This window comes from Astyanax mexicanus, chromosome 12 (assembly GCF_023375975.1).
Source record: "Astyanax mexicanus isolate ESR-SI-001 chromosome 12, AstMex3_surface, whole genome shotgun sequence".
In the NCBI taxonomy this organism is placed as follows: domain Eukaryota; kingdom Metazoa; phylum Chordata; class Actinopteri; order Characiformes; family Acestrorhamphidae; genus Astyanax; species Astyanax mexicanus.
In genome coordinates this window covers 22,625,430-22,651,874 of record NC_064419.1, presented here as the reverse complement: position 1 = coordinate 22,651,874, position 26,445 = coordinate 22,625,430, and the positions used below count along the sequence as shown (strand labels likewise).

General features: G+C 39.5%; 1 protein-coding gene across 4 annotated transcripts; it reads right to left on the bottom strand.

Moving 5' to 3' along the window:
* Positions 1–11,989: 11,989 nt before the first annotated feature.
* LOC125806207 (uncharacterized) lies at positions 11,990–23,240 on the bottom strand. 4 transcript variants are annotated; one of them, XM_049486180.1, is made up of 12 exons: positions 22,831–23,240; positions 18,508–18,700; positions 18,139–18,255; positions 17,651–17,689; positions 17,430–17,519; positions 17,169–17,316; positions 16,798–17,042; positions 16,114–16,251; positions 15,124–15,293; positions 14,934–14,998; positions 12,801–12,901; positions 11,990–12,120 (listed from the first exon to the last, which is right to left on the bottom strand). In XM_049486180.1, exons 2-12 carry the CDS (start codon positions 18,695–18,697, stop codon positions 12,005–12,007), a joined length of 1,419 nt encoding a protein of 472 aa, XP_049342137.1. In that variant the 5' UTR covers positions 18,698–18,700; positions 22,831–23,240; the 3' UTR covers positions 11,990–12,004. The 4 variants fall into 4 exon arrangements, with proteins under 4 accessions (XP_049342137.1, XP_049342140.1, XP_049342138.1 ...); XM_049486183.1 differs by lacking the exon at positions 22,831–23,240 and having other exon boundaries at positions 16,798–16,934; positions 16,971–17,042; positions 18,508–18,740; XM_049486181.1 differs by lacking the exon at positions 22,831–23,240 and having other exon boundaries at positions 16,798–17,024; positions 18,508–18,740.
* Between the last annotated feature and the right edge of the window lie 3,205 nt (positions 23,241–26,445).

Here is a 26,445-nt window from a genome sequence, read left to right as displayed (position 1 = left end):
GTTAAAATTGGCATCAGTACCTGTGAGAACATGTTCTTATCAGTTATGCCCTGCTAGGCAGTCTGTGCCACACACACACACACACACAGAGACACACACACACACACACACAGAGAGATACACATAGTTTGTGGCAGTGGCATTTCCCAAATACCCCCGCATTTCCCAGATATCACATTTTTTTTACTCTGAGAGGAAAAGGCTTATCTGTGACTAACGGTGGACGCTGGACGATCTGTGTTACTGGAGTTTCTATCAGACTGTGGGTGACTCATGACTCGTGAGTGTTATAATAATGGCATAAGTATTGCATAACCAGTCGCATACTCACACTCACAAACTTCCTACTGGCTGAAAATACACAGGCCTGAGGTCTCACTTCACTGCTCTCCCCAACACCCGCACACACACACACACTCACACATATACACACTTTCCTACACTTTCCATCCAAAGCTTTTGATTAGCAGCAGTTTAAATCCTCCCCACTGAAAACCTCCCATTTCCACAGAGCAGCGTCTCTCCAGATAAGGCTCAGGTGTGCATCGGGGGCCAAGCGCCATTCTCTGCCTATTTAACATGCAGAGAGGAGCCATGTGCAGCTGGTTAAGCATTTAGCAGCTCAATTCAGATAATATTCAGTAATAGCGTTACATTCTGACTTGGCACTCTCCTTTTCCCACATGAGAATAAGCTTTTAGTGCACAGGGGGCACCGGCGGCGGCCCCCAAGGGCCCTTGCCAAAGAACAGTCTCCTTTATAGAAGCTCCTGCGAGAAATAAAAAAAAAAAAAACACCAAAAGCCCTAAAAAACGAGCATATGGTTCCACTCTCTGGGTAATGAGTGTGATTTCCCCACAACCTGAATGTTACAGAGTTCTAAGACCTGCCCAGTGTGGGTTAAGAGCCAGTGATCTCATCCTTTCTCTCACTTACACCAAGAAAAAAAACAAGCCTATCACTATTCCCCCCCCCCCCCCCCCCCCCGAATGATATGATGGATGTGTGCTCGTCTCGTTCACGTCTTGCTCTCCAGAGCCTCTAAAAGAGGACTGCGAGGCCCAAGTTCTGGCCGTAAATGAAACGGAACGCTAGCGGAACGTGCGCTGCTATGGGTTTCCCATGAAGTTCACATGCAGAAGGATCATCAGTAATGATTATGAATCTTCTGTCAAAGACAGATCATGTCGTTTAACAGTATTCTAGGGAAGAAGGGAAACAATAATAAAAAAAAAGTCTTTAAGGGGTTGTAGTCACCCCCAGCAGCTCGAGGTCTTATGTTCTTATGCCCCACTCAAAGGGATGTTGGGTAAGAGTGGTAATATTAGTCTCTTCCTTTTCTCCTTTCCTCCCCCCAAAGTTCCAAATATTACTCAAAAACAATATAAGTCAAATAGTCACCACAGAAAGTATAGTTTCCAGACAATATGGATTCTATTACACTAGTCTTGTGTTTACACAGGAGGTAAACGTGGCCTTAATCTGAATAAAACAGTAAATTGGTCGAATGTGGTTGTTTTAGTGGGGTTTATTATGTATTCTGGTGTTGGGGTGGAGGTTGGAGGGTGGATAAGGGTCTTGGCCAGTTAGCCACCATTGCATAAAACACTGTTGCCACTATCTGGTGACGCTACAATATGTTAACTAATGAACAAAATTTCAAGTAAAAAGTCATACAAAAAAGTAACTGGTGGCGGCACGGTGGCTTAGTGGTTAGCACGTTCGCCTCCCAGCACTGGGGCCTTGGGTTCAAGTCCCTATCTGGGTGGAGTTTCCATGTTTCTCCCCGTGTCTGTGTGGGTTTCCTCCGGGGATCAGGTAAATTGAATACTCTAAATTTCCCAGAAAAAATGAATACCCTAAACTGATCTGGTAAATTGGATATCCTAAATTCCCCAGAATAATGTAGTAATCTGATTTATCTGGTGTGTTTGTGTAAAGTGTGTGGTATGTATGTAGGTTTGTGTGTGTGTAAGTGTGTGTAAACGTGTGTGTGTGTGACTGTGCCCAGATATGGATTGGCACTCTGTCCTGGGTAAATGCTGTAGTGCCCAATGCAGTCCTCCAGGTAGACGGTTGTTTCCGGTTGAGAGAACGCTGCGCCCTATTGGCTGCCGCTTCTCACCAGCGTGTGGATGAGTGTTGAGTATTAATGGCTGTGTGTAATATGTGTAAATTTTAAAGTGTCCTTGGCTTTCTAGTAAGGTGCTATTTAAATTGAACTTCATTCATTCATTCATAGTTTCCAGATAATATGGATTGTATTACACTAACTCTCTATTAGTTGTGCTCTCAGTACTTTTCACTCTATAGCTAATTTATGTGAATAAATCATTTTGAGAATGAACATTTGTTTAACTCCACACAGTATTAAAATTAACTAAAGAAAATGAGTTTTGAAAACTTAATTTATTTGAGGCAACAATGATTAATGATTAGGATAGACTTAACTTCCAGAATATTCCCAAAATACTTAAATAAACTAACAATTACACCGTGAACATTGTTAGCACAAGTCACTTGATTTATACAATTCTATATAACAATAATTATGTGCGTTATTCACACTCATAAAAAAAATATGTTTAAATCAACTTAAATGGTTCAAGGCAATCGGTTTGCTGAAATCGTTCGAGTTTATTTAACTTGTCAAGTACAGTGTATTAAATTGGCTGAATGTGGTTGTTTTAGTGGGGTTTTTTTGTGTTTTGGTGTTGAGGTGGAAGGTGGATAAGGGTCTCTATCAGTGAGCCACCATTTCATTAAACTCAAATTTCACATTAATGAGACAATGGCCTGACCTTGTTACTCCACCTTAAGTAATGCTACAATATATTAACTAATGAAACATTCATTGAAAGATTAAGAAACAAGGATGTTGCGAAAATGACAAAAATAAAGATGATATTCTGCTGCTTGCCATGCATGGTCTGTGTCATGCTAACTCCACAGGGAAAGCTCAGCCAAGGTCAACAGCTGTGTCTTCAAGGAGGGTATAGATGGTTGTCCTTTGTGAACAGTTACACAATGTCAAAACAAAGAGATTCTGAACAACGAGTGCTTTACTGTTCACAAGCTAATGCTAATCTTAGCTTACGAACTTCAAAAAGATTTACAGGTCGTTTGGGTCCACTGCTTGAGGAAAATTATAGCTGGTTAACACTTTACAATATTACAAAGTATTATTAAGAATTAGATTTGAAGGTACTGTGTTATGCATCTTCACTGCCAAGATGTCAAAATAGAGAACACATTGACCTACTGTGTCGAACAAATCATCAGGATTTGGACAATCACGGAATGTAATTCGTTTTTTTTATCGTGACCATCACTCCCAAAAGTCCCAAAGTCCATTACCCAACACGGGGAGAGGCTCGGGGCCAACTTTGACACAGTGTCATTTCTTGCCAAGCTACAGTGGTCTTTTTCCAACCACTGACAGAACGATGCTTCCCAGTCACAGCAGCACTGCTGCAGGAAAACAAGCAAAACTTTAGGTAGGTGTTAACATGTATGCCGTATCGATAAATACCAGAATGTTGCAAACATCCAGGGTCGGTTTCCTGGACAGAAATTAAGTTTAGAGCTGAAAATTAGCGTTTGAACATTGATTATTTTTTTTAAAGTATAAAAAGTATTTGCATTCATTACTCAGGTAGGAGTGTAGATACTATGGCAGATATGGCCCACAAGCATGAAACATCTGGCCTGTGAGGTTGTTTGAACTATAATGAACGATAATGAAAACAAAATAAATAAATAAGCTTTTGTTTAGATTTCTCCCCTGTCTCTCTGTTGCGCTCGGTGTGAATTTATTGTCCATTCTCATTTTTCACCCATTCTTGGGCTCCCTATCTCCATATAAGGGCGTTTTCTTTCCGTGGCCGTGTCCCAATTCACTAGCCTGGACAGCAATAGTGTATTGGATCGTGGCTCTGATGACGCGGATTTGATTCTGCATGAGAAGCCGTGTTTATATATTGTGTATATTTCTTCTAGTGTTTACCTGCTTTGAGATCAACTGTTCTGTAATTGGGTTCAAAAACCCTCTGGGCTGGAGAGCTACTAGTTTCATAGACAGACAGACAGACAGACAGACAGACAGATAGATTATTTTCCAAAACATCTTTTTTTTGTGGCCTGCCACGTAATGGCTTGGAAAATATCTGGCCCATGGCCAAACTTAATTGCCGACCCCTGTACTAAAGTTTAAAAATACCTCTGACGAAGCTGAGGTACGAATTACTCAAAAGTAAAAGTAATAAAAGTGCTGGTTTCAAACCTACTTAAAGTATCAAAGTAAATGTAATAATAATGGGGCAAAATTCGAACTAAAAATAAGTTTGACCTAAACTCCCCTGTAGAAATCATCAACAGCAATAATTCACACTCAAAAAAAACTGAGGAAAACTCCTGGGTGTTGACTAGAGTCTAGTTTATTTTGGGCTGTAAGCGGTCATTGAATTTATTTGCACAAGCAAGTCTATTCATGTCGATGATAAGAGTCATAAGATCAAATTTTACGAGTTTTTTTCTCAGATTTGACAGACGCTGGATTGAAGACCACATAATTCTATCAGAGCATCTCATTTCTTTTGTCGGGTCTCTATGAAATAAATCCAGCCACAGTTTATTAGAGATTGGAGTCATGAGCCCTGTGATTTTTGTTTGTTTGCCCTGCGATCTGATCCAGATTTAATCCAATCTCAGTACTTCAGTATCAGATCTGATCTTATCTTTGCGTTTTCATAGATAATAGAGACAATACCACTGAGGTATAATAAAATACACTCTTATTAATAAAGGTGCTTTAAATGATTCTTTGAGTGTATTTGATGTTATGTACTGTAATAAACTATGCTTTTTATTCAATGTTTTATGACACATAAAATCTATGTCAGATTCATGTGGTGCTTTTAATTATATCTCTGCTCTTGTAATGATGGCTCCAATTGCCTTCCAATTGTTTCTTTTTAAGAGCAATGGTGAATACGTCCCTATCTAAACTCCGCTTATGTTAAATGTTCTTTACTAATTTAAAGGGTCTTTACATTCATATTTTTGTGAATGTTTTTAAATGAAACAAAAGTGGTTTAACTATGGCATCACACAAAGGACCACTTTCCCACTATATTATATCATAATTATTACTGATACCTCTTCAGGATTTTACTAAATGCCCTGCAATCACGATGAAAAGAGTCTGCAGAGGGCTTTTTTAATATGAAACAATGGACATCAAAAACAGAGGTGTGTCATCGACCTTAAACACTGTTCAATTCTCACTGAACCACATTTGTCTTTACTTCATTAAAGGAACAATCAGTAATAAATGTGAGTAAGTGTGTGAATGGCGGCAGCAGCCCAATTTCCAAACACTGGATAGAGTTTTCTACCCAGATGCAAAGCTCACTTTGCCGGACTGACACACAGTCGAAAGCGACGTTGATATTACTCTGGATCTTATCAGTAAATATATATGATTGCAGTGGCCAAAATGCCCATCTCTACTACGCTAGTGGTGGTGCTAATTTACCCAGCTATGGTTAGAAACCTTACTGAAGCTCAGTAATTATCTGTTCAGGAGATAATTAGCAATCTTGTCAGATAATATAATCCTTAATGGTCCTTTAAATTAAAGCCACATCACGACTACAGAAATCCACAGTTGATCACATGTGAGTGAAATTTACAGTGTAAAAAAGCTGGCCATTTAGTAAACAAACTAATGCTAAGGCGAAGCAAATTGGCTGAATGTGGTTGTTTTAGTGGGTTTAAGGGGTGGAGTGTTGGGGTGGAGAGTGAATAAGGGTCTCCGCCAGTGATCCACCACTTCACAACTTTTAAAATACAAAAGAAATAGATAAAACGTTTTTTTTTTTCTAAACAAATATACTTATTTATATGTTAATTGTTAATCCATTAGTATGTTTTGTTCTTTAAATGGCCATATGTAAAATGTTATTGGCTAATACATCTGTATATTAAATGAATTATTATTCATTCTACTTTAAAAACTCAAAAACTCAAACAAACCACAATAGTCTACTAAAATAAACCATGCATCTTCTACACAACCAGATATGAAATCAGTCCTATACTGTATCAGTCTCAAAGAGATGATTGGGGTATAAAGACTGTGACCTTTCATTAAACAAGGGTTCATTAAAGGAAGGGTGGAATTGGGCTAATTTTAACTCAAAATGCCAGGATGACAAATTGTATTCTTAGTTCTTAGTGAACTAGATAATATCAATCACGCCTGCCCAGTAGTAGAAGTGGAACTACTAAGAAACACTAAGTACTTTATGCTCAAAAATAAAAGTTGTTTAAAAATTAGGGTTTTTTTGAATGCTTTGTAAATCCACTTTGTGAATCAATGTAAATCATTAAATCATTAGTTTTACACCAAATTCAAGTCATTTTCACATTTGTATGTTGAAATCAAGAACCTTCCACAGAGCTAAAAGCTAAAGAAGGAGGATAAAGACTTCTTTATATCCAGGTGACTTTATGAAGCTAAGCGCTATATTAGCAAAGACACAACCCCAAGCAGTTCTTGTGCTGAAAGGAGTGGAGTGGAGTGGAGTGGAGTGGGAGGGGCTCTGTGTTTTGCTCTGAACATTTCCTATTTCCTTCAGCACTCTTGATTAGCCTCTCATGCTAATGGAGAATTTCCTGTGTTAAGAAAAAGCCCTTCAAACAAACCGAGACAGGGCAATGCTAAATTACACATAAACAGCCCTGTCACGACAGCCCTGATATGAAGAAGAGGGAGAGAGGAATGGGAGCAGGGTACAGCATTTACATTTACAGCTGTATTTCTTTTTTTTTCTTTTGTTTTTTTTGGCTCGTACGGTAATAGGGGCTATATTATTAATAATTCCTGCTGTTGCAAATGGCGTGTTAACATTTGACGAGAATTAAAACGCACTTGAGGTCATTTCTGTTGCAGTACCCCATTGACTTCTGAGTTCATACATATGGAACGATCTACAACAACGCAGGACAAATAAACTCTTCAGAAATCGCTGACCACCCAAGCACTTTTCAACTTTTCAGAGCAAATCTGACACTTGAAGTCCTCAGGTTTCGTTGTGTTTCCTGTTCAGTCAGACTCAAACCTCAGCATTCAAGCCGTGCCAGAATTCTTCGGTGTCTATCTCCAGTCCAATAAACACTTTTGATAGGTCCTGAGCCACCGGGATTAGCATCCATCTCAGAACAGCTCATTGAGCTGCCACACACCGTCCTGAGTTGCTCATAAAACGTGACCTCACCGTTTTAGCATTACCCTGCTGTTTTGTTATTAATTTAGATTAGTTATTCTTGATCTCAGCATATTATTTTGATTGGCACGCTCCTCTGGGTGCCTGGGAACGGTTCAACAATACAGGCCAGCAGAAAAAAACTGGTCCAGGACAACAGCCTGGAACACACACTGCAGCTGAGATCTCCTGATCATGGCACCTCCATCTTCAGGCTCCTCATGGGTCCTCAAGGTCTCACGCCTACTTATTAGTCCTTCAACATTTCTAGTTTTTTTTTCCTTCTTCCAGGTGTTTTTCCAAAGGCCTGGAGTATAAATAGCCCTCGGTGAACACCTGTCATTTTAGTGTGGAAGGTTTCATGGTGTGGTGGAAAATAATGACAGGAAGAAAGAAATTTTCAGAGTCTCTGAGTCTTGATCAGAATGAGTAACAAGATTTATTGAGAAGACACACGTATGAATACAGAGTGATCTCCTGCCTTGCAAGAGTGCCACGCTCTCTTTATACCCCACCCTTACTATCTTGCTTCCCAATTATGGGCACAGTGCCACCATTGTGACACGTCAACTTCTTCTGACAGATGGTATGACATAATCCCTTAGTGGGCATATCAGGCTGGTTCTCAAAACATTGCAAGCAGAAAGGAAGATGACCCTGGCGCCAGAATTTGTAGAACAACTGTGACGTGCATTCCTTAACACATACACATAGACACACACTGCTGGCGCCAGATAGAGAAAACTCTTACTCAGCATTTCAAAAAAGCTCACTGAGGGTAGAATGTTCACAGTACACATTATCATCGCATAGAACAAAAAGTAATATCATTAATAGTCGTCATTGATTATGAATCATTTCAATAAACACCTTCCATCACATTCCCCCCTTTGATTCTGAATCAATAATGAAATTTTCTTTTTACAGCTAATTTTCTTTACCTTCATTAAACAAACGGTCTAGCCCAAATGCAGTATCTAACTCTATTGTATCTACTGTAACTTGCAGGAACTGGCCTTTCTTCTGCATATGGCGGAACAAAAATTAATAGATATATATTAGAAAAGAGTAAAAGTACATCAACAAATAAAATCTCGATAGGTCAACACATTCGCGCGAGAGAGAGAGAGAGAGAGAGAGAGAGAGAGAGAGAGAGAGAGAGAGAGAGAGAGAGAGAGAGAGAGAGAGAAAGAAATAAACTAAAGCCAGTCGAGGGCCAGAGAGAATTCCTCATACTTCATCCAAGCAGTTATACATTTTGCAAATGACATGTGATTGTACAGAACTTATCAATATGATTACGTCAGCAGAGTCCAGTTAACAGCATGTTGTCCAGTTTTAATGACGTGATTAGCTCCAGCCTGTCTGAGCAACAGGTTCTTATCATGATGTTGTTCAGCACTGTGTCCTTCATGAACACAGCAGACAGTCCTTAAGTGTCCTAAAGTCTGTAAGAAGATGAGACAGAGGAAAAGAGTGGATGTAAAGATCTTCTGGCTATCTGAGGAGAGGTTTCCAGCACTTCACTCAGATAACTTGTTGTCTCCTAGTTCATATGCACTGGTCCCAGAACAGCAGAACAGCAGTGAAGCTTCTCTGCCACTCAGGGTCACATTCTCCTCACAGCTCTCACTGTTGATGAAAACACTCTGACCTTCCTGATTCCTGAAAAAGTAAAAACAACCTCCAAAGCCTTGTGTCGCCGTGACAGTTAAAAAGAGAGCAAAGATCATAAGGTTATTAAGTGAATTATAAAGTGAACAGTAAAAATAATAACTGTATATATAAATGTATAAAACATTTAAGAATAAGAGTGTAAAGGTGTGGTTATCTCCAATCACACCCTTCACTCCCCCCTTCTAGACCAAATGGAATCATCCAAGATTCCATGATGGTCTACATAACGCCTAAGAAGCCCCGGGAGTAATGACAAGTGTCCGCATACAGAGTATGAGAACAAGTGTTTCTTCATCTCAGCTGTGGACATGCTGGGGCCTATTGCACACCAGTCCCCACGCCGGACTCTCCCTGCCTCGTCATGCCCACCATGGATCTGAGAAGATTCATAAACAAATTTTACTACATTAACTTTCTCTTTTTTTTTCCCAGAATTACAACATGAAGTTTAAAAGTGTTAAAATCAAGTCAATGTTTTTCAACATTGTCACTGTTTTCGCTCTAGACTATAGAATACATAGTCTCAACATTTATTTATCAAATGCCTTCATATTTTCTTTTAACCTTTCACATTGTCTAATTTAATCTTCAACCACAATAATGTATATATTTTTTATACATTAATTAGACATTTTCTTACACTAGATGCTGAGAAGCTGATCTACACCTTTGTTTTGATTAGAGTATTGTAATGCATTATTCTCTGGATTACAATTATTATTCTCTACAATTTACAAATTACATCGTGGTCAAAATGCTGCAGCTACAGTTCTAACTCACACACATAAAAAAGAGAGAAGATTATTTAGATTGGATTTTAATATTCATTTAGTGTAAAAAGTGTAAAAATCTCTTAACTGCTTAGCAGCTAAGTATATATCAGGACTCCTGACAGATCGACAATTCCAGCTCATTTGTTGAGAACATTTAGCGTTGCATTCTGTATTTATGCACCAAAGATTTGTAACTCTCTATCAGTTTATATCCATCAGGGATCACCCAGTTCTTCCTTTGAAGCACATCTAAAACTTATTTGTGCACTTCAGATTAATCTTAGTTTTATTTATTTTTAAATAGTTTGTTATGTGCCAAAATTCTTAATGCCAATCTGTAGACAAACAATCCTCAACTTTACACATACTCAGAAATCCTTAAAGCATTGTTCAGAATATTTAGTCTGATTAGTGCTGTTATTTGAGGGCGAACACACAAAGAGCATAAAACACCCCCTTTTTATTTTAGTTATTGAGTAGAGAGTTCAGTTCTTCCAAAACACTGATGAGTATGATGCAGTCAGTGCATTTCCTCTATATCCTTCGTAAACTTATTTTCCATCTGTTAACTTGAGTCTAAAAACATTTGGCTGATGTTAGAATTTAAATGTGTGTGGAGTTGTGTCCACAAGCTGTTGTAGGCATGGTCCACCTAAGTTTAGACTAACTAGTTCCTATGACAGTGATTTTGAAGCTATGAGCTGCAGTGGTCCTGTTAGAAGTCATTAGCCTAATATTTATTTTCCTTGTTCAGTTCCAATATATATTTTTGCGAACTGTGCTACCTGTAAATTAATTGCAAAAAATAAAAACATATTTAAGTTTCACTTGTTTGGCATAGTTGCAAGACTGTTAGCTGGTGGTTTAGCAAGCTAGTTATTATTATATATATTGAATTAATTTAGCATTAATATTAATGCACATATAAGAGAAAGATTTCTATCTTACCCTATATATATATTTTTTAAAAACTTTTGGAGCAAGCAAAGCTCTTTTTGTAGTTGATAGTCTACATTGATGTATTAATAAGATTTTAAATGGTTGATTTTATTTAAGCCAGCATGCTTGGTTACTTTAGCTAGTTACAACTACATCTGAGTTTATATGTATTAATTTGGTCAAAAGCCAGTAAACAACTTCCCTTACATAAGCCTTAATGGAGATGATTGTTATTAAAAATGTTTTATACAAATCATAGTCATTAGGCAACATAAATTACATAATGTAAATCTAAAAAAAAAAACTTTCCAGTGAAAATTGAGGGCCAATGTGTGATAGGCCTGTAATGTATTAATCTGCCCAGCAACCATGTTTGGCTACTGTTTACAATGAAATTAAACATTTTTTTCCTGAACTAGATATTATTTTTAATTCATCAAAGTTTTTTGATGAGAAACACTATTTAAAAGAGAAACAAAAAAAAGCTAAAACCTCCCTTTTTTCCCTTAAAAAGAAAGGTAAAACAGTCATAATTTGAGTCACCACCAGATTTAAAGTTTAACCAAAAATTTTCTACATGAGGCATAAACATCAAAAATTAAATAAAATCACTCCTTTTAATGGAAAAAAAGTAAACAGGCATAAAAATAAAAAATCTGGTCTCACGTCTCTGTTGCTGGCTCCCCACTGAGCAAAGACACGTCCAAAAGACGTCAAAGCAACGTCTTTGTTAGACGTTCAAAAGACGTCCACTGAAAAGCCAGAATGAAAGTTTTTGCGACGTCTTTTTTTAACGTCTTTTGAACGTCTGTTGCTGGCGTCCAGTGGACGTCAATAATAGACGTTTAAAAGACGTTAAAAAAAGACGTCGCAAAAACTTTCATTCTGGCTTTTCAGTGGACGTCTTTCGAACGTCTAACAAAGACGTTGCTTTGACGTCTTTTGGACGTGTCTAAACGTTTTCTATGGATGTCCAAAAAACGTCTTTATAGGGTTCAAAGTGGAAGTTCAAACAATGTCATTTCAGACTTCTTTTCAACATCACTTACAGGCTTATGATCAGATACAGTTCAAAATCATGTATGAAATATTATGATATTTAAGAATTTATTATTGAAAACCATGTTTTGTTCGTCTCATCCTACTCTATTGTTCCAAGTATTTAATAACACCACTGATTTCAGTGCAGCCTTACAATTGGATATGCATGACTATTAAAAAAATGACACATTTTATAAAATGAGAAATATCTTTAATGAGATTTAGGAAAACAATTTGCATTTATGTATCAAAATGTAAACACCAACACCTTGTGACAGAACAGAGTCCCAGGGAACTTTAAATGAACTACAAACAAACATGTCCTCCTCCTCCCTTCCTCCCAGGTGCATGTTTAAGATGGTCTGCTGCATGATGCTTTATTGCAGCCTCTGTAGCTTCTTTATCCCACTTCATGACTGCCGCTGCAAGAGTTTTTAAAACAAAATTAAAAGATAACCAGAGTGGTCACATCATAGAATTCATGTTCATTTCTGTATGTGAAAACATCCAGATTTGCCCTGTCAAATATCAAGTGCTAATACTGCAAAGACCCATGTTGATTAATGGGGTGCACAGCAGCATACATGTGACTAAGTTAGATGGAGTTAACTTAAAATCAATAAAGTGCATTCTGGAAAGGGACAAGACTGCAAAAAATGGTGACTTTCAATTAAGAGATACAGTCACAAATTGAAAGAACCCGCATAGATACATCTGCCACTACAAAATAAAACAACTCAGACACAAAAATCTTTAAGATGTTTGAATAATAAGGTATTTCTTCCAAATATCTAATTATCCTATGGATTTAAATGAAAGTAATATATACCCTGCTTCAGTCTATATTAACATCATAATATCAAGTAGTCAAGGCTGATGTACATTTGTATAATATAGTTTGTCGCTTAATATTCTCATTCAACAAAACATTAACTTTCATTAATAAAATTCCATCAATTGAGCATTCAATCAGTTGAGATTTTTGCTAAACCACTGACTTTACATTTAGAAAATGTTCATAATGAAAAAGTTGAGGTACTAAATATGAATAGAAAAAGATGCTATTAAATATTTAAAAAAACATCAGGAAAATGCTGAATACCTCTTATTGCTTCATATATGTTTGTTGTCTCCAGAGGCAGTTTATGCTTCTTCCCTTTCCCCTTCATATTGAACTTTGCCATCAACTGGTTGGTGAAGAGCCTGAAAAAAAACAGGTATTGCACCATTTAGATACTCCATGTGGGTATGTAACCTACAGCAACTGTAGCACTGGTGAGTATATTTGTTCTAGCACCCTATATTTTTGCAACCCTGCCACCTAGCGAAGTGGTCGTGGACCCGATGGATTACAGTCGGAATGTGAGTTCGAAAAGTAAATCAAGTTTTATAGCGGTGATATTTGGGTGAGATAAACCTTTATATCTGTAAGTAGTTAGCTAACGTGGTGATATTTGGGAGAAATAAGCCTTTAAAACTGTATGTATTTAGTTAAAGTGGTGATATTTGGGTGAAATAAAGCTTTAAATCTGTAAGTGGTGATATTATATTAAAAGGTAGTAAGTCATGCATTTCGCTAGGTGGCAGTGTCGCGAAGGGTCCTAGAGCTGCGGTCCTGAAACTGCAGTCTCCGGGTCTGCAGCTTTATACTATTGAAATTTCGTTCGGGATAAATAAAGTATCTATCTCTTCTGGTCTGCACACACACACACACACACACACACACAAACCTTTGTATCTGTGTCTTTGTACCTTTCTGCAACACTAATACCATACATGACATCAGTTATTAAACTGTTACTTGTGCCGGTCTGCTGCTAGCTACCATTAGGTTAATCATGTGGAGATTACTGTCAGAAAGCCAGACTTAGACCAAGCAAAGAGTATTCCGTGACAGAGATTGAGGACAGCTATATAGAAAATATAGCATGCAGTATGTTAACAGGTGAGATGGACTTGAATGAGATGGAGTGAATTTTGTGCCAAAAGTTTTACGCAAAAAAATATAATCCACAATCAAAATTTTAAGAATCAAAAGGAAAAAGTATATGTTGCAAATTCAAAAGAGAAAATATAGCAAAAATATATTTTTAAATATACTTGGTTATTTTATTATTTTTTGCAGTTATTACAAAATTATTTCAGTTTGAATTTTGCCAGTTTTTGCTTTCATTTTTGTGTTTTTGTGGATTTTGCCACTAAAGACTTTTGCTTCTGGAATCTCTCTTGCTTCTGCTTCAGGTTTTTGCTCCTGGGTTTTTGACACACTGGTGTGGGTGTGGCTTAGAAGGAGGTGCTCCTCTTGAATCTCCATTGGTCAGCGTACGGCTCTGCCTGAACCCTCGTCTGACACTGACCACGCCCACCTCGCCTGCAGCTTCCAGCGCTCTCCCAAACGCTATTAGCTATTTACTTATTCAATGAGCTAGTCAGTCAGCTATTTACCTATTCAGTGAGTTAGCTATTTACCTATTCAGTGAGTTAGCTATTTACCTATTCAGTGAGTTAGCTATTTACCTATTCAGTCAGTTAGCTATTTACCTATTCAGTCAGTTAGCTATTTACCTATTCAGTCAGTTAGCTATTTACCTATTCAGTCAGTTAGCTATTTACCTATTCAGTCAGTTAGCTATTTACCTAGTCAGTGAGTTAGCTATTTACCTAGTCAGTGAGTTAGCTATTTACCTAGTCAGTGAGTTAGCTAACGCTAGTTACCTATTCAGTAAGTTAGTGAGTTAGCTATTTACCTAGTCAGTGAGTTAGCTATTTACCTAGTCAGTGAGTTAGCTATTTACCTAGTAGTAGTAGTCTATTAGTATTATTGCTGTTTTGTTTTAGGTTTTGTTTGTTAATTTATTCCTAATTATTATTTATTTCTTTATTTAATAATTTCTTTATTTTTATTGTTTGTATTATTTTATTAAATTATTGCTTCTTTAACAAAAGTTTTCTGCATTCCCTATTTGTTTTTTTTTTTGTTGCTACAGATGTACCATAAATTAAATTGCTTGTTCAACGTGGTTAAAATAAGGGAACAGTGGTAGAAGACACATGGATATGGCATGGACGATAATGCGCTTAATATTGTCACTAGCTTAAATTATCGCGATTCGATAATATTGTTTATCGGCCCAAGGCTACTATTGGCGAACTGTCACAAGAATTGTAACAATGTCTGACTCTTTGTATGTGTATATATGTGTATATTGTATGTGTTTCATACTGTGGAAAATACCTGTCAAGAATTTTGTGGACACAGTCTCTTACATCTTTCCCACCAATTCTTGCAAGTTGTAACACCTTGAAATGAAAGGGTGAAATTACTGTCAATGTTGAAAGAACAGTAGCTATATAACATTTTTACTGACATATACCCAAATAATACTGATAAATGACACACAACATATATCACTTGCAAATCATACCAGGGATTCAAAGGTTGGCTTGTCCTTGAGGCATTCCTCCTCCCTCTCAAACTCCTCCATTGTCTCCAGCTGCTTTATATTGGCAGATGAAAGTGTAGGCTCACTTCTTCCCACCCTTCTGACCTCTAAGTGGATATCCACCAATTTGGCCAAGACTTTTTTCTGAAACTCTGAAAACAAAGAGACACGTTTGTGCTTGCATTCATGTTTTCGTCCCTCCACCTCTAAGCCTTCACCCCAATCCACTATCCCTCCTCCATTTCCATCCAGAAAGTCAATAGTGAGGCTCATTCACTATGGTGTTAACATCAGGTGTGTTTTGCCTGTGGCTGGGTTAAACAAAGGTAGAATTTGGGCACAAATATGAGGTAAAAAAAAATAACGGATCATCTCACATGACAGAACAGCACATAGCAATCCTTTCCATAACATTTAATTGAAGAGTAAGAGCAACCTTCATTAATATACAAGTCTACCTAGTCAGCTAAGACAATGATAAGCAACTACACACATGATCCTTTTATTGCCCTAAAACTTTTTTCACCGTGCTGCCTCCCAATCTGTGGTGTCAAAGTGCTTCTTTGGACATACTAACAAGTTGTCTAGAAAAGTAAAAGAGGTAGTCTGACATCACTGCTTGGTGCAAGGAAGAGTGTAGGTTAAAACAATCAGACACTAGGACAGCAAGACAAGACAAGGCTTTGTGAAGTTTATGGAGTGGGTGGGAGTGGTTATTCATAACTGCTGACCCCTTTGCCATCAATATATCCGTTTCCATGACAGCCAGAGAAAATAAACCCACAGAAAGACTCAACCTAGTTCTGGGCATGAAACTAGACACAGGAGATGGTGGCAGTTTCTGCCAGAACTAGGTTGAGACTTTCTGTGGGTTTATTTTCCCTGGCTGACATGGAAACAGATATTTTTTTGTAAGAAGGTGTTACAGTGTACAGCTGAGCTAAAGCCTAACATTAACTACTTAGCACTTACTCGCTGTGGACAGTGGAAATCTTAAGTGTCCTTCCATCTGAGACCTAGCACTGGATACATTTGCAGAAGACCTCGGACTTTGCTGGGAGAATGATCTGCCAGAGGATCTTGAGACTGGCGTTTGAACAGCATCATAATCTGAAAGATAGTGCAAGTCAAACAGTTAATTAATTGATCGATTAATGTACAGAAGCACAATGTAGACCTTACAAAGAGCAGAAAACCGGTCACTCTGCTCGGAAGACCTCCAAGAGTTTATTGAAATCGGCATTTGAGCACTTTCAGAATCTGGGAAATTTTTCAAGAACTTGTTTGTTTAATGCTTGATCAATTTATATTAATAGAACACTTTTTTTTTTACAGAAAATTAAAATTTAAAGCCATAACGTAACCTCTTAGAGTGTAATCACTCTGCATGTTAAACATAAAACCAGTTGTTCAAAAGATGAAACTCATCTGCTACTTTAGAACTAGGCCTGTCGCGATAATTACGTTATCAACTTATCGTACGATAATGTTTTTAACCGCGATCATTTTTGCAGAGATCGATAATGACCATGTGGTTTCTGTGTGAGTTTGTTTACATGAGAATTGGACCGCAGCTAGATTTCAGCAGCTCTGAAAATGTTGTTATCGTGACAGGCCTATTTAGAACATTAATGCTGGGTTCTGATAAATACTTACAGTTCTTGTACAAGTCACCCTGTCTGGAATGCTTGCTGTGTTGAGACCTGCTGCCGTCACTAGACAATTTGCTGTGTCTATGCTGGTCGATGTGCCTAGACCCACTGTTGTGCTTGGACTGTCTACTATGATGTGACCTGTTGCTCAGCCTGGACCTGTCGCTGTGCCTGGACCTGTCGCTGTGCCTGGACCTGTCGCTGTGCCTGGACCTGTCGCTGTGCCTGGACCTGTCGCTGTGCCTGGACCTGTCGCTGTGCCTGGACTGGCTGCTGTGCCTGGACCTGTCGCTGTGCCTGGACCTGTCGCTGTGCCTGGACTGGCTGCTGTGCCTGGACCTGTCGCTGTGCCTGGACTGGCTGCTGTGCCTGGACTGGCTGCTGTGATGGGACCCGTCAATGTACCTGGACTGGCTGTTGTGGTGGGACCTGTCGCTGTGCCTGGATCCACTGCTGTGACCGCACTGGTCAGATTCTGAGCCCCCCAGCTGGCTGGTGTTGTTTACATTTGGATGTCCAGGGTCTGAAAACGGACATTTGTAAATGATCACATGCTGTAACCAACTTCATGTTATGATTATGCATGAACAAGTTATGTACATAAATTAAAAATAGTTTTATGTGATGGATACTTACTAGCAGTAAACTTTTTGTTACATCCAGCAGACCCCATCTGAATGGACTTTGTTGGTGGAACAGGAAAGGAGGGTGCCTTTACAAAGGCATCTGGACAGATTCAATAAATAAAATGAATGGAAGTATCACTCATTTAAATAATGAGTACTAACCTTGTAACTAACCTTCACTTTAAAACAATATACACATTTATAAAGACTGATCATGTATGAAATACATACCTGTCATGGTCTCCTCTTCCTCGTCTAGATAGTCAGATTCTGTAATTGTACAAATCAACATTTTATAACATGTGTTAATGACCCTTTTTAAAAAGTGACCTAAATATAGAGCTGGGCGATATGGCCTCAAAAAAAAATCTTCGATTTTATTATTGAGTGTTTTCCTCACCGGGGAGAGAGGACACTGCAGTTTTTTTTACAAACGGTAGGATTTATTTTTAGCCAGATATCTGTTTTGTGTGTGATTTTTGTGTGTGTGTGTGGCGACAGCGCGCAGGCGGAGGGTCGCTCTGAATACGGGTGCACAAAGCGAGCGTAGGTAGCGGAAGTTAAAAAACGGAGAAAATCGATTTTCCAAAAAAACACATCGTCCTTAACTGTAAACTCAAATTAATTGATACAATCGATTTATCGCCCAGCTCTACCTAAATATATTCATTAAAGAGAATTTGATACTCAGGACAGATTCAACAATTCTAGATGCATACCAAGAATATAGTCATCAAACTTGCGTTTGGCCTTTTTCCTCTTCACTACTTGCTCATTTTCCTGTTCTTCTTCAACATGGCTCGTCATGTTATATTCATTGCATTCATCAATGTTAACTGTAAGATTAAAGTCACAGAAAATACAAATTTTTCCCACTCTGTACGTTTCTTGACTTTTTGGAGATGGTTTTCAAAAGGAAAACAAGATATCATTCAATGAGCAAAATGATTCAACGAGACTAAAGTCACAGAAAACACAAATACAATAAAAATGACTACTACTAGCATTTGCTGTTTTTCTTTGCCTTAAAATGTAATTTTTTACGAGTGAGGCACCTTATTAGGCAACTGATTTAAAAAATAACTTACCGGAGGTCATTTTACGTTTCACCAAAGTGAATGTCATCCAGTCATCCTGAGGGGGGTGCTGATTGTAGAAAGCTGCCTTTTCTCTCATTTTTGGCCATCTAATAGTTTTGTTGTCGACATCAATCCAGTTGTCTGGGGCAGTCCCCTCCACCTCCTTTCCATGCTCCAGCCACACAGCCCGGGCATACATGACCTGCAAAACAAAAGCACATTCATAAAGAGTTAGCTTGTTTCCACACCAATTCTGTATGAAATTGCAACTAAGATATTCCACAACAATTCTACTTTATCCCAGTAGTTGAGGTCGCGGGGGGGCCTGGAGCCAATCCCAGTGTTATCGGGCAAATGCGGAGTACACCAGAGTACCTGTAGGAAACCCAATCAAGCATGGGGAGAACATGCAAACTCCACACAGAACAGCCTGGATCAGATCTTCTTGCTGTGAGGCGACAGTGCTAACCACTACACAACCGTGCCGCCCAGTTAAGATACTACTATTACTTTATCATACCCTAATCCTCATAATAAGTAATAACTGAATAATTAATAATAAAAACCAACCTTTAAATCTTGTGTTCTATACCATGGAGGAGCGGTATGAGGACATAGCCACCATTTTCATGAGGAAGGCAGGCCACCTTGCGGAGCAAATCTGTTTCAATCAGTTGTCGTCTTTTCATCCTACCCTGCCTATTACTTGTGTACACTATATTCAGAAGTTTGGAGTTGCATGGCTTTTCAAACAACGGTGAGGTGTACTGCTGGTGCAGGACATCACATACCACAGTGCCATCTCCTCTTCTTTCCCTGATGAAAGCATATCTTTCGTCTCGCAAGAGAAAACAACTGTCCTTTTCTTTTGTAGAAACAAACATGTGAGGCTGTGTTTCAGGCTGTGTTTTCCTTCTTTTGGTGTTTGCATATTCAATCTCTGATAATCGCCTGGTCACCTGTGCTAGTGGATTTTTCCCATTCCGTACATGTTTCTTGATTTTTTGGAGATGGTTTTCAAAAGGAAAACAAGATATATCATTCAATGAGCAATTGAAGTGGCGAACATCCTCATGAAGGTGAATCAGCCCATGAACATTGTACACAGAAAAATACTTTCCGTACAGGGCAGGACAGCGCATGACAAAGTGTGTCATGAGTTTATGGGCATATGCAAGGTATGCATTGCGAGTGCTCTCATCTGACTCCAACATTAATGACATAGCTACTGTCAAAGATAGAAAATGGTAGTATCTTTGGGGAGACAACACATCCTTTAGTACAACTGGTCCTGTGTACAACAAAAACTGGCGAAACTCTGTAGCCTTCCACCTGTCCAGCTCTGCCAGACTCCGTGGCTGTCGAGCAAATTCACTAGGCATCTTTCCTCTCAGGTGGTTCAGCTTTTGTGATACTTTTTCCTTTTGCCTTACAGATAAGCGGCAAAGTTTTGGGCCCCTAGTCAAGAAAATTAACATCCGTCTAACTACTCCCAAGTTAACCATATGCATATAGTCTAGGACAATTGACTTGACACAAGAAATTCCTGCAGCAATAAAGGGACTGGCACCAGTTTGATGGTCCTTGTATTCTACTGCACTGAAAGCTTGATCTGTTCGCAAGGAACATTCCAGTTCATTGAACACCATTCTTCTTGCAATGTAAACACCTTTGCTGATGCACCTCTCGCAACTGTAGTAGGCATTATGATTTTTAATGCGCTTAAGATAAGCCCTTGCTGGAGCGTCACAGATCACTGCTTCAATATAGACACTGTAGGACTTCTCTTCAAAAATTATCCCATTTTCTCTGAGATGTTTATACTCGGTTAGAAAGTCATCAAGATATTCCTCAAGAGGATATGGTTTCTTGTCCCCACAAAAGAGCGCTACCACAAATGGCTCAAAATTGTGAAATTTGGCCAGAATTGGCCAGAACTGGACTTTGCTGCTTTTGAAGAGTGGGACACCATCGATGTTGATGCTGAGGTTTATGGTATCATCATGTCGTAAAGCCATTGTCTGACTCAGTGAACAGCAAATCCCCTTCTCTAATCCATAATAAATGTATTGCCCACCACATTTCTGCTCAGATTGGGCTCGTGGTGTAGCAAGCAGTGTCCTTGCATCTTTTGGTAGAATGTGTCCCTCCTTTCTTAAAATTGTCAACAACTCATTTAAGGATCTTTGTGTGGTTCTGTTTTTTGTAGCCCATTGCCTTAAGTTTTCTTCTAAACTGGGCAAATCCGATTCAGTTTCATCATTTAGGACTTCTTTTTCTGAATCAGAAGACACATACTCCACATCTGTGTCAAAGTCTGATTCGTCTGTTGTCAAACTGTCAGTTGACGAATTAATTCTTTCAACACTGATTGCATTGCCAGTCTGGTTATCACTGTTTGATCTATCGGTCACTGATCCCTGACTTTCAAGGTCACTATCACTGTCAGAATGCAGGAGCCGATCCATTTCTGCTTTCCGTTTGCGCCACGCTTTTAAATAAGCCATCTGCAAAACAATATATTTTGTTAGGACCCAGAGTGTGATTCTGAATGGGTTTCAAATCAATGTGGTAAAATTTTCAATTAAAGTAATTTATTTTAATTGATTTACTCCATTTTGAGATGGGTGTGTCTCTAAAACCTAGTGAGCTGTCTAAGTAGGCAGTGACTATGTAGGCAGCTGTTGAAGTAGGCATGGATCAAAATGGTCAAAAAGCTTAATTTTAACAGGGCTAAACAGGCATTTCACTCAAAAAATTAATTAAACTGGGCTCTTTAGTAAGCACTTATTGAGCTCAGTGACCCAAAATAGCATATGTATATAATTTTAATTAACTTATAGCTCTTTACCTTTCTACTGGTTGTTTACTGAGTCGGAGTGACTAGTATGGCTCTCTAACGCGCGAAATGGAGGCGAACGAGCACATGGCGACCGAAAGTGGGTAGCTAATGCTAGCGGAGGCTAGCTCGAGTGTCATGGTACTAGTGCCAGCCAGGCATTGAGTTAGAGCAGCTTTCATACGCGCGGGAAATGCGAGCTAATGCTAGCAGAGGTTAGTAAATGCGAGCTAATGCTAGCAGAGGTTAGTAAATGCGAGCTAATGCTAGCAGAGGTTAGTAAATGCGAGCTAATGCTAAGCGGAGGTTATTAAATGCGAGCTAATGCTAAGCGGAGGCTAGTAAATGCGAGCTAACGCTAAGCGGAGACTAGTAAGTTAAATGTGAGCGGAGGCTAGCTCGAGTGTCATGGTACTAGCGCCAGCCAGGCACTGAGTAAGCGCAGCTTTCATACGCGCGCAAAATGGCGGCGAACGAGCACATGGTGACCGAAAGTGGGTAGCTAATGCTAGCGGAGGCTAGCTCGAGTGTCATGGTACTAGTGCCAGCCAGGCATTGAGTTAGAGCAGCTTTCATACGCGCGCGAAATGCGAGCTAATGCTAGCAGAGGTTAGTAAATGCGAGCTAATGCTAGCAGAGGTTAGTAAATGCGAGCTAATGCTAAGCGGAGGTTATTAAATGCGAGCTAATGCTAAGCGGAGGCTAGTAAATGCGAGCTAACGCTAAGCGGAGACTAGTAAGTTAAATGTGAGCGGAGGCTAGCTCGAGTGTCATGGTACTAGCGCCAGCCAGGCACTGAGTAAGCGCAGCTTTCATACGCGCGCGAAATGGCGGCGAACGAGCACATGGCGACCGAAAGTGGGTAGCTAATGCTAGCGGAGGCTAGCTCGAGTGTCATGGTACTAGTGCCAGCCAGGCATTGAGTTAGAGCAGCTTTCATACGCGCGCGAAATGCGAGCTAATGCTAGCAGAGGTTAGTAAATGCGAGCTAATGCTAAGCGGAGGTTATTAAATGCGAGCTAATGCTAAGCGGAGGCTAGTAAATGCGAGCTAACGCTAAGCGGAGACTAGTAAGTTAAATGTGAGCGGAGGCTAGCTCGAGTGTCATGGTACTAGCGCCAGCCAGGCACTGAGTAAGCGCAGCTTTCATACGCGCGCAAAATGGCGGCGAACGAGCACATGGTGACCGAAAGTGGGTAGCTAATGCTAAGCGGAGGCTAGTAAATGCGAGCTAATGCTAAGCGGAGGTTAGTAAATGCGAGCTAATGCTAAGCGGAGGCTAGTAAATGCGAGCTAATGCTAGCGGGACCCCCGTAGAGAGTAGCGCTGACCACGCGCGCGGTTAGCAGGCCACAGTAGTTAAGGCTAACAGAGACTGGGTATTCATCACACACGATGCCATGGCGGCTTATTTTCTCCACTTTAAATCCGTCTAAAATACACACATATACACAATCAGTCATCAGCACGTACAGTTTCATATATTATCCCACCTGAACACAGGATACAAAGAGACTCGGAGAGACGGTGAGCTCCGGTTGAGTTCTCAGATTAAACTGAGAACTGCATCCCGTTGTCTGCCTAAGCCACGCTCTAAGTCCCGCCCCTTTGATCCTGCTCCCTCTACTTACTGCAGCGCCCTCTAGCGGGCCCGCCGGCGGGCCCGTACTGACTATGTAAATTAGAATGCTTAATATCGTCAAAAGTTCTAAACACACCGACCAACTAACCGACTCATATTCATTAGTACTACTTTAACTACCTGCATGCAAATTTACAGCCATCTACATGAAACCAGTTGCCAGAAATCTCCAACTGAATACAGCCTGTTTTTTCACAGTGTTTACATGAGGAACACGCCTCCCCGACAAAATAGCCTTATAAAATATTATTAGTGTATAAAATAACATCAGATTATATTATAGAAAATTCACTTACTATCACAGCATCCACAATACAGCACTGAACCGCAGAAAAAATATCCATAAAGTCCTTTATTCGCCTGCTCACTCCTCCTCACAAACACGCGTTTAGTTTCAGCGAGGCAGCAACGTAATATTCTCAAGCTCCGACCACACAACGTGATGTTTTACATAAAGTTGTACGTGAATCCAAAGCTAAGGCTGTCCTCTTCTAGATTCTGTGGTTTTTATTGGTCCACAAACCACTATTTTTCTTGAGTGATCGTCTTTTGAACCAATGGCGTGAGCGCTGGGTCACGCTGGTGTTCAGGGCTGTCCAATCAAATCAGGTCATAGCCTTTCTCCAGCGTCACAAAAGTGATTGACACCTATTTCAACCAATAGTCCACCCTCAGACGAAAACACTGATACGTAATTTGCCCTGATTGGTCTCCTAATGGCTGGGGGAGGGGCATGCCAGTCCGTCAGGATGTGTTGCGCTGTCACCAAAATAAAAGGTCCAAACTCCATAGCGCACACAGCGCGCAAACATGATTTTATGTGTCATTTCATCAAAAAAAAATTAATATTACTCTGAGATGGACTTAAATTAATTTATTTTAACACAAACAAACCAAAAAATATAAAACTGTTGTTTAGAGAGACAGATTTATCTCTGTTTTAGATCAGACCCTGAACCACCACACGTTCAAGATCAGTTCATCACAGTTTTCTTCACAGTTTCATGTTTTATTATTGTTACAATAAACGTTTTTGCATCATCACATTTTGTGTTTAATTTTTAAGCTACAATAATAGCATAGGACCACGAAATAACATCCGGACTCTGAGGAGACGTATATAGGACCTCCAGATAACATCCAGGACGTTTGTAGGACCTCCAGATAACATCCAGTGGACTTGATTAGTTGATTTTAATCAAATATTCCAGCAGTCAGATAGTGGACCCATCCTGCACGTCTTCTGACGTCCAACAGCTGTCCTACTCAGACGTTCAGATAGTGCACGCGTCTTGCACGTCCAATGACGTCCAGTTGAGGTCCTACTTAGACGTTCAGATAGTGCACGCGTCTTGCACGTCCAATGACGTCCAGTTGAGGTCCTACTTAGACGTTCAGATAGTGCACGCATCTTGCACGTCCAATGACGTCCAGTTGAGGTCCTACTCAGACGTTCAGATAGTGCACGCGTCTTGCACGTCCAATGACGTCCAGTTGAGGTCCTACTCAGACGTTCAGATAGTGCACGCGTCTTGCACGTCCAATGACGTCCAGTTGAGGTCCTACTAAGACGTTCAGATAGTGCACGCGTCTTGCACGTCCAATGACGTCCAGTTGAGGTCCTACTTAGACGTTCAGATAGTGCACGCGTCTTGCACGTCCAATGACGTCCAGTTGAGGTCCTAGTCAGACGTTCAGATATTGAACCTATTTTGTACGTCCACCAGACGTGCAAAAGTGGGTCTGGACTGACCGACGTGATACAGACATAATTTGAACGTCTCTCTGACGTCGCATGTTTGCTGGGTCAGGCTGAGGGGTGGATCCACTGGGCTGATTGGCTGCTGGGGGTGGGTGGTGTTGATGGTTGAGCAGGTGCTGTCTGAAGCGGTCTCTGATCGCTCAGTTCTTCCAGATCTGAAACCAGTTTCCTGGACCAGTGCTGTAACATTTCAATCACAGCAGGTCCGGTGAAGACGCAGTCCAGCCATCGACCGACAGCTGGACCAAACACAGTCTCTCATCTGAGACTCTCCTCATGAAGTGCTCTGGTTCAGATGATGTTCACAGTACTGTTGCAGAGGACCCTGTCTCTGAGGGTCAAAACTCCTGTGATGAGCACCACCCCCGCCTTCTCAAACACCCAGAAAACAGCACTGAGCAACAATCAGTCAAAAGAGAAAAATCCCTCCAAAAAAAAAACCTTAAAAGAAAAAAATAATAAAAAAAAAAGAAATCCTGAAAGGAATTCTAACATGGTTAAAAATTGTTTAGCCTCATGAAATAACTAAAACAAAAATTATTTCCAGCCAAACGATGCTTGATATTTCTAAACTGTATAAACATTAACATTATATTGTTGTGCTCTGATGGGGACTCAAAATATAGCCAAAAATATGCAAGCAAGTTCTTCATTGCGAGAAATAGAAAACATATGGAAAGCAAAACAAAAAGCTCCATTTTTTTTTTTTTTTTTTAAAACATCTGATGTCTCCTTGTTTAAAAGTCAGAAAGAGAGACCCAATTCACTGCAGCTCGTAATAGATACAATATTAAGTTTGTCAAATTAAAGCTTTCCAAAGAAAGTAAGATCTTTCCTTACTGGTTTCTAAAATCTACCATCCTCATTAAGAGAATCAAAAGATCAGCATAAACTGAGATACATGAGAACCACTAGAGAAATTAGATATGTGTATTCTTTAAATCTCATTCAGCTGAGACTGAGCTGAAATCAGTCTCAATAAAAAAAAGAATAATAATAGAAAAGGCCTAAACCACATGAAGACAGAAGCTGTGTTCAGAATGGCTCACTCATTAACTCTTTCACTATGTAGCATTTTCTATTTACTAAACGAATTATGGAACAACCAAACAATAAAGCATATTTGTCCTGCTCTGAGGACGTCTAATACAACAGCACTGCATTGCATTATAGTATATTTTGGAATTTCTAAATTTTGTGATGCATTAGGTTTTTCATAGTGAACTATATAGGGAACAGAATGTACTGCTGCGGTTTTAAACAGTATTGCAAAAATGGTTTATACACTATATAGTGCACTATTTCTGGAATAGGGAGCGATTCTGACACAGCCACACACACATTATATTCATCATTAGATTAGCTTATAGAATATCAGAGTTAGACAAATGTTAGAAACATACACACTTACACACACGCACAGACACACACACACACACACACACACCAAATGTGATAGAAGATAGCAGAGAAGAGATGTTTTGTCTATCTCTCTCACTGCTTTATTCAACACACACAGAAACACACACACACACACTGTCTCAAAAGCCTGGAATCCTCATCTCTTTTCTGTTTCAATCAGGGATGACTTTCACAATGTGGACATTTGTACATAACTCATCACTACTACTCAAACATGAAGCTGTCTCACATATTCACTAAACTGTCATCCTCAGAATTCTACAGCATTCTCCATAAAGATAA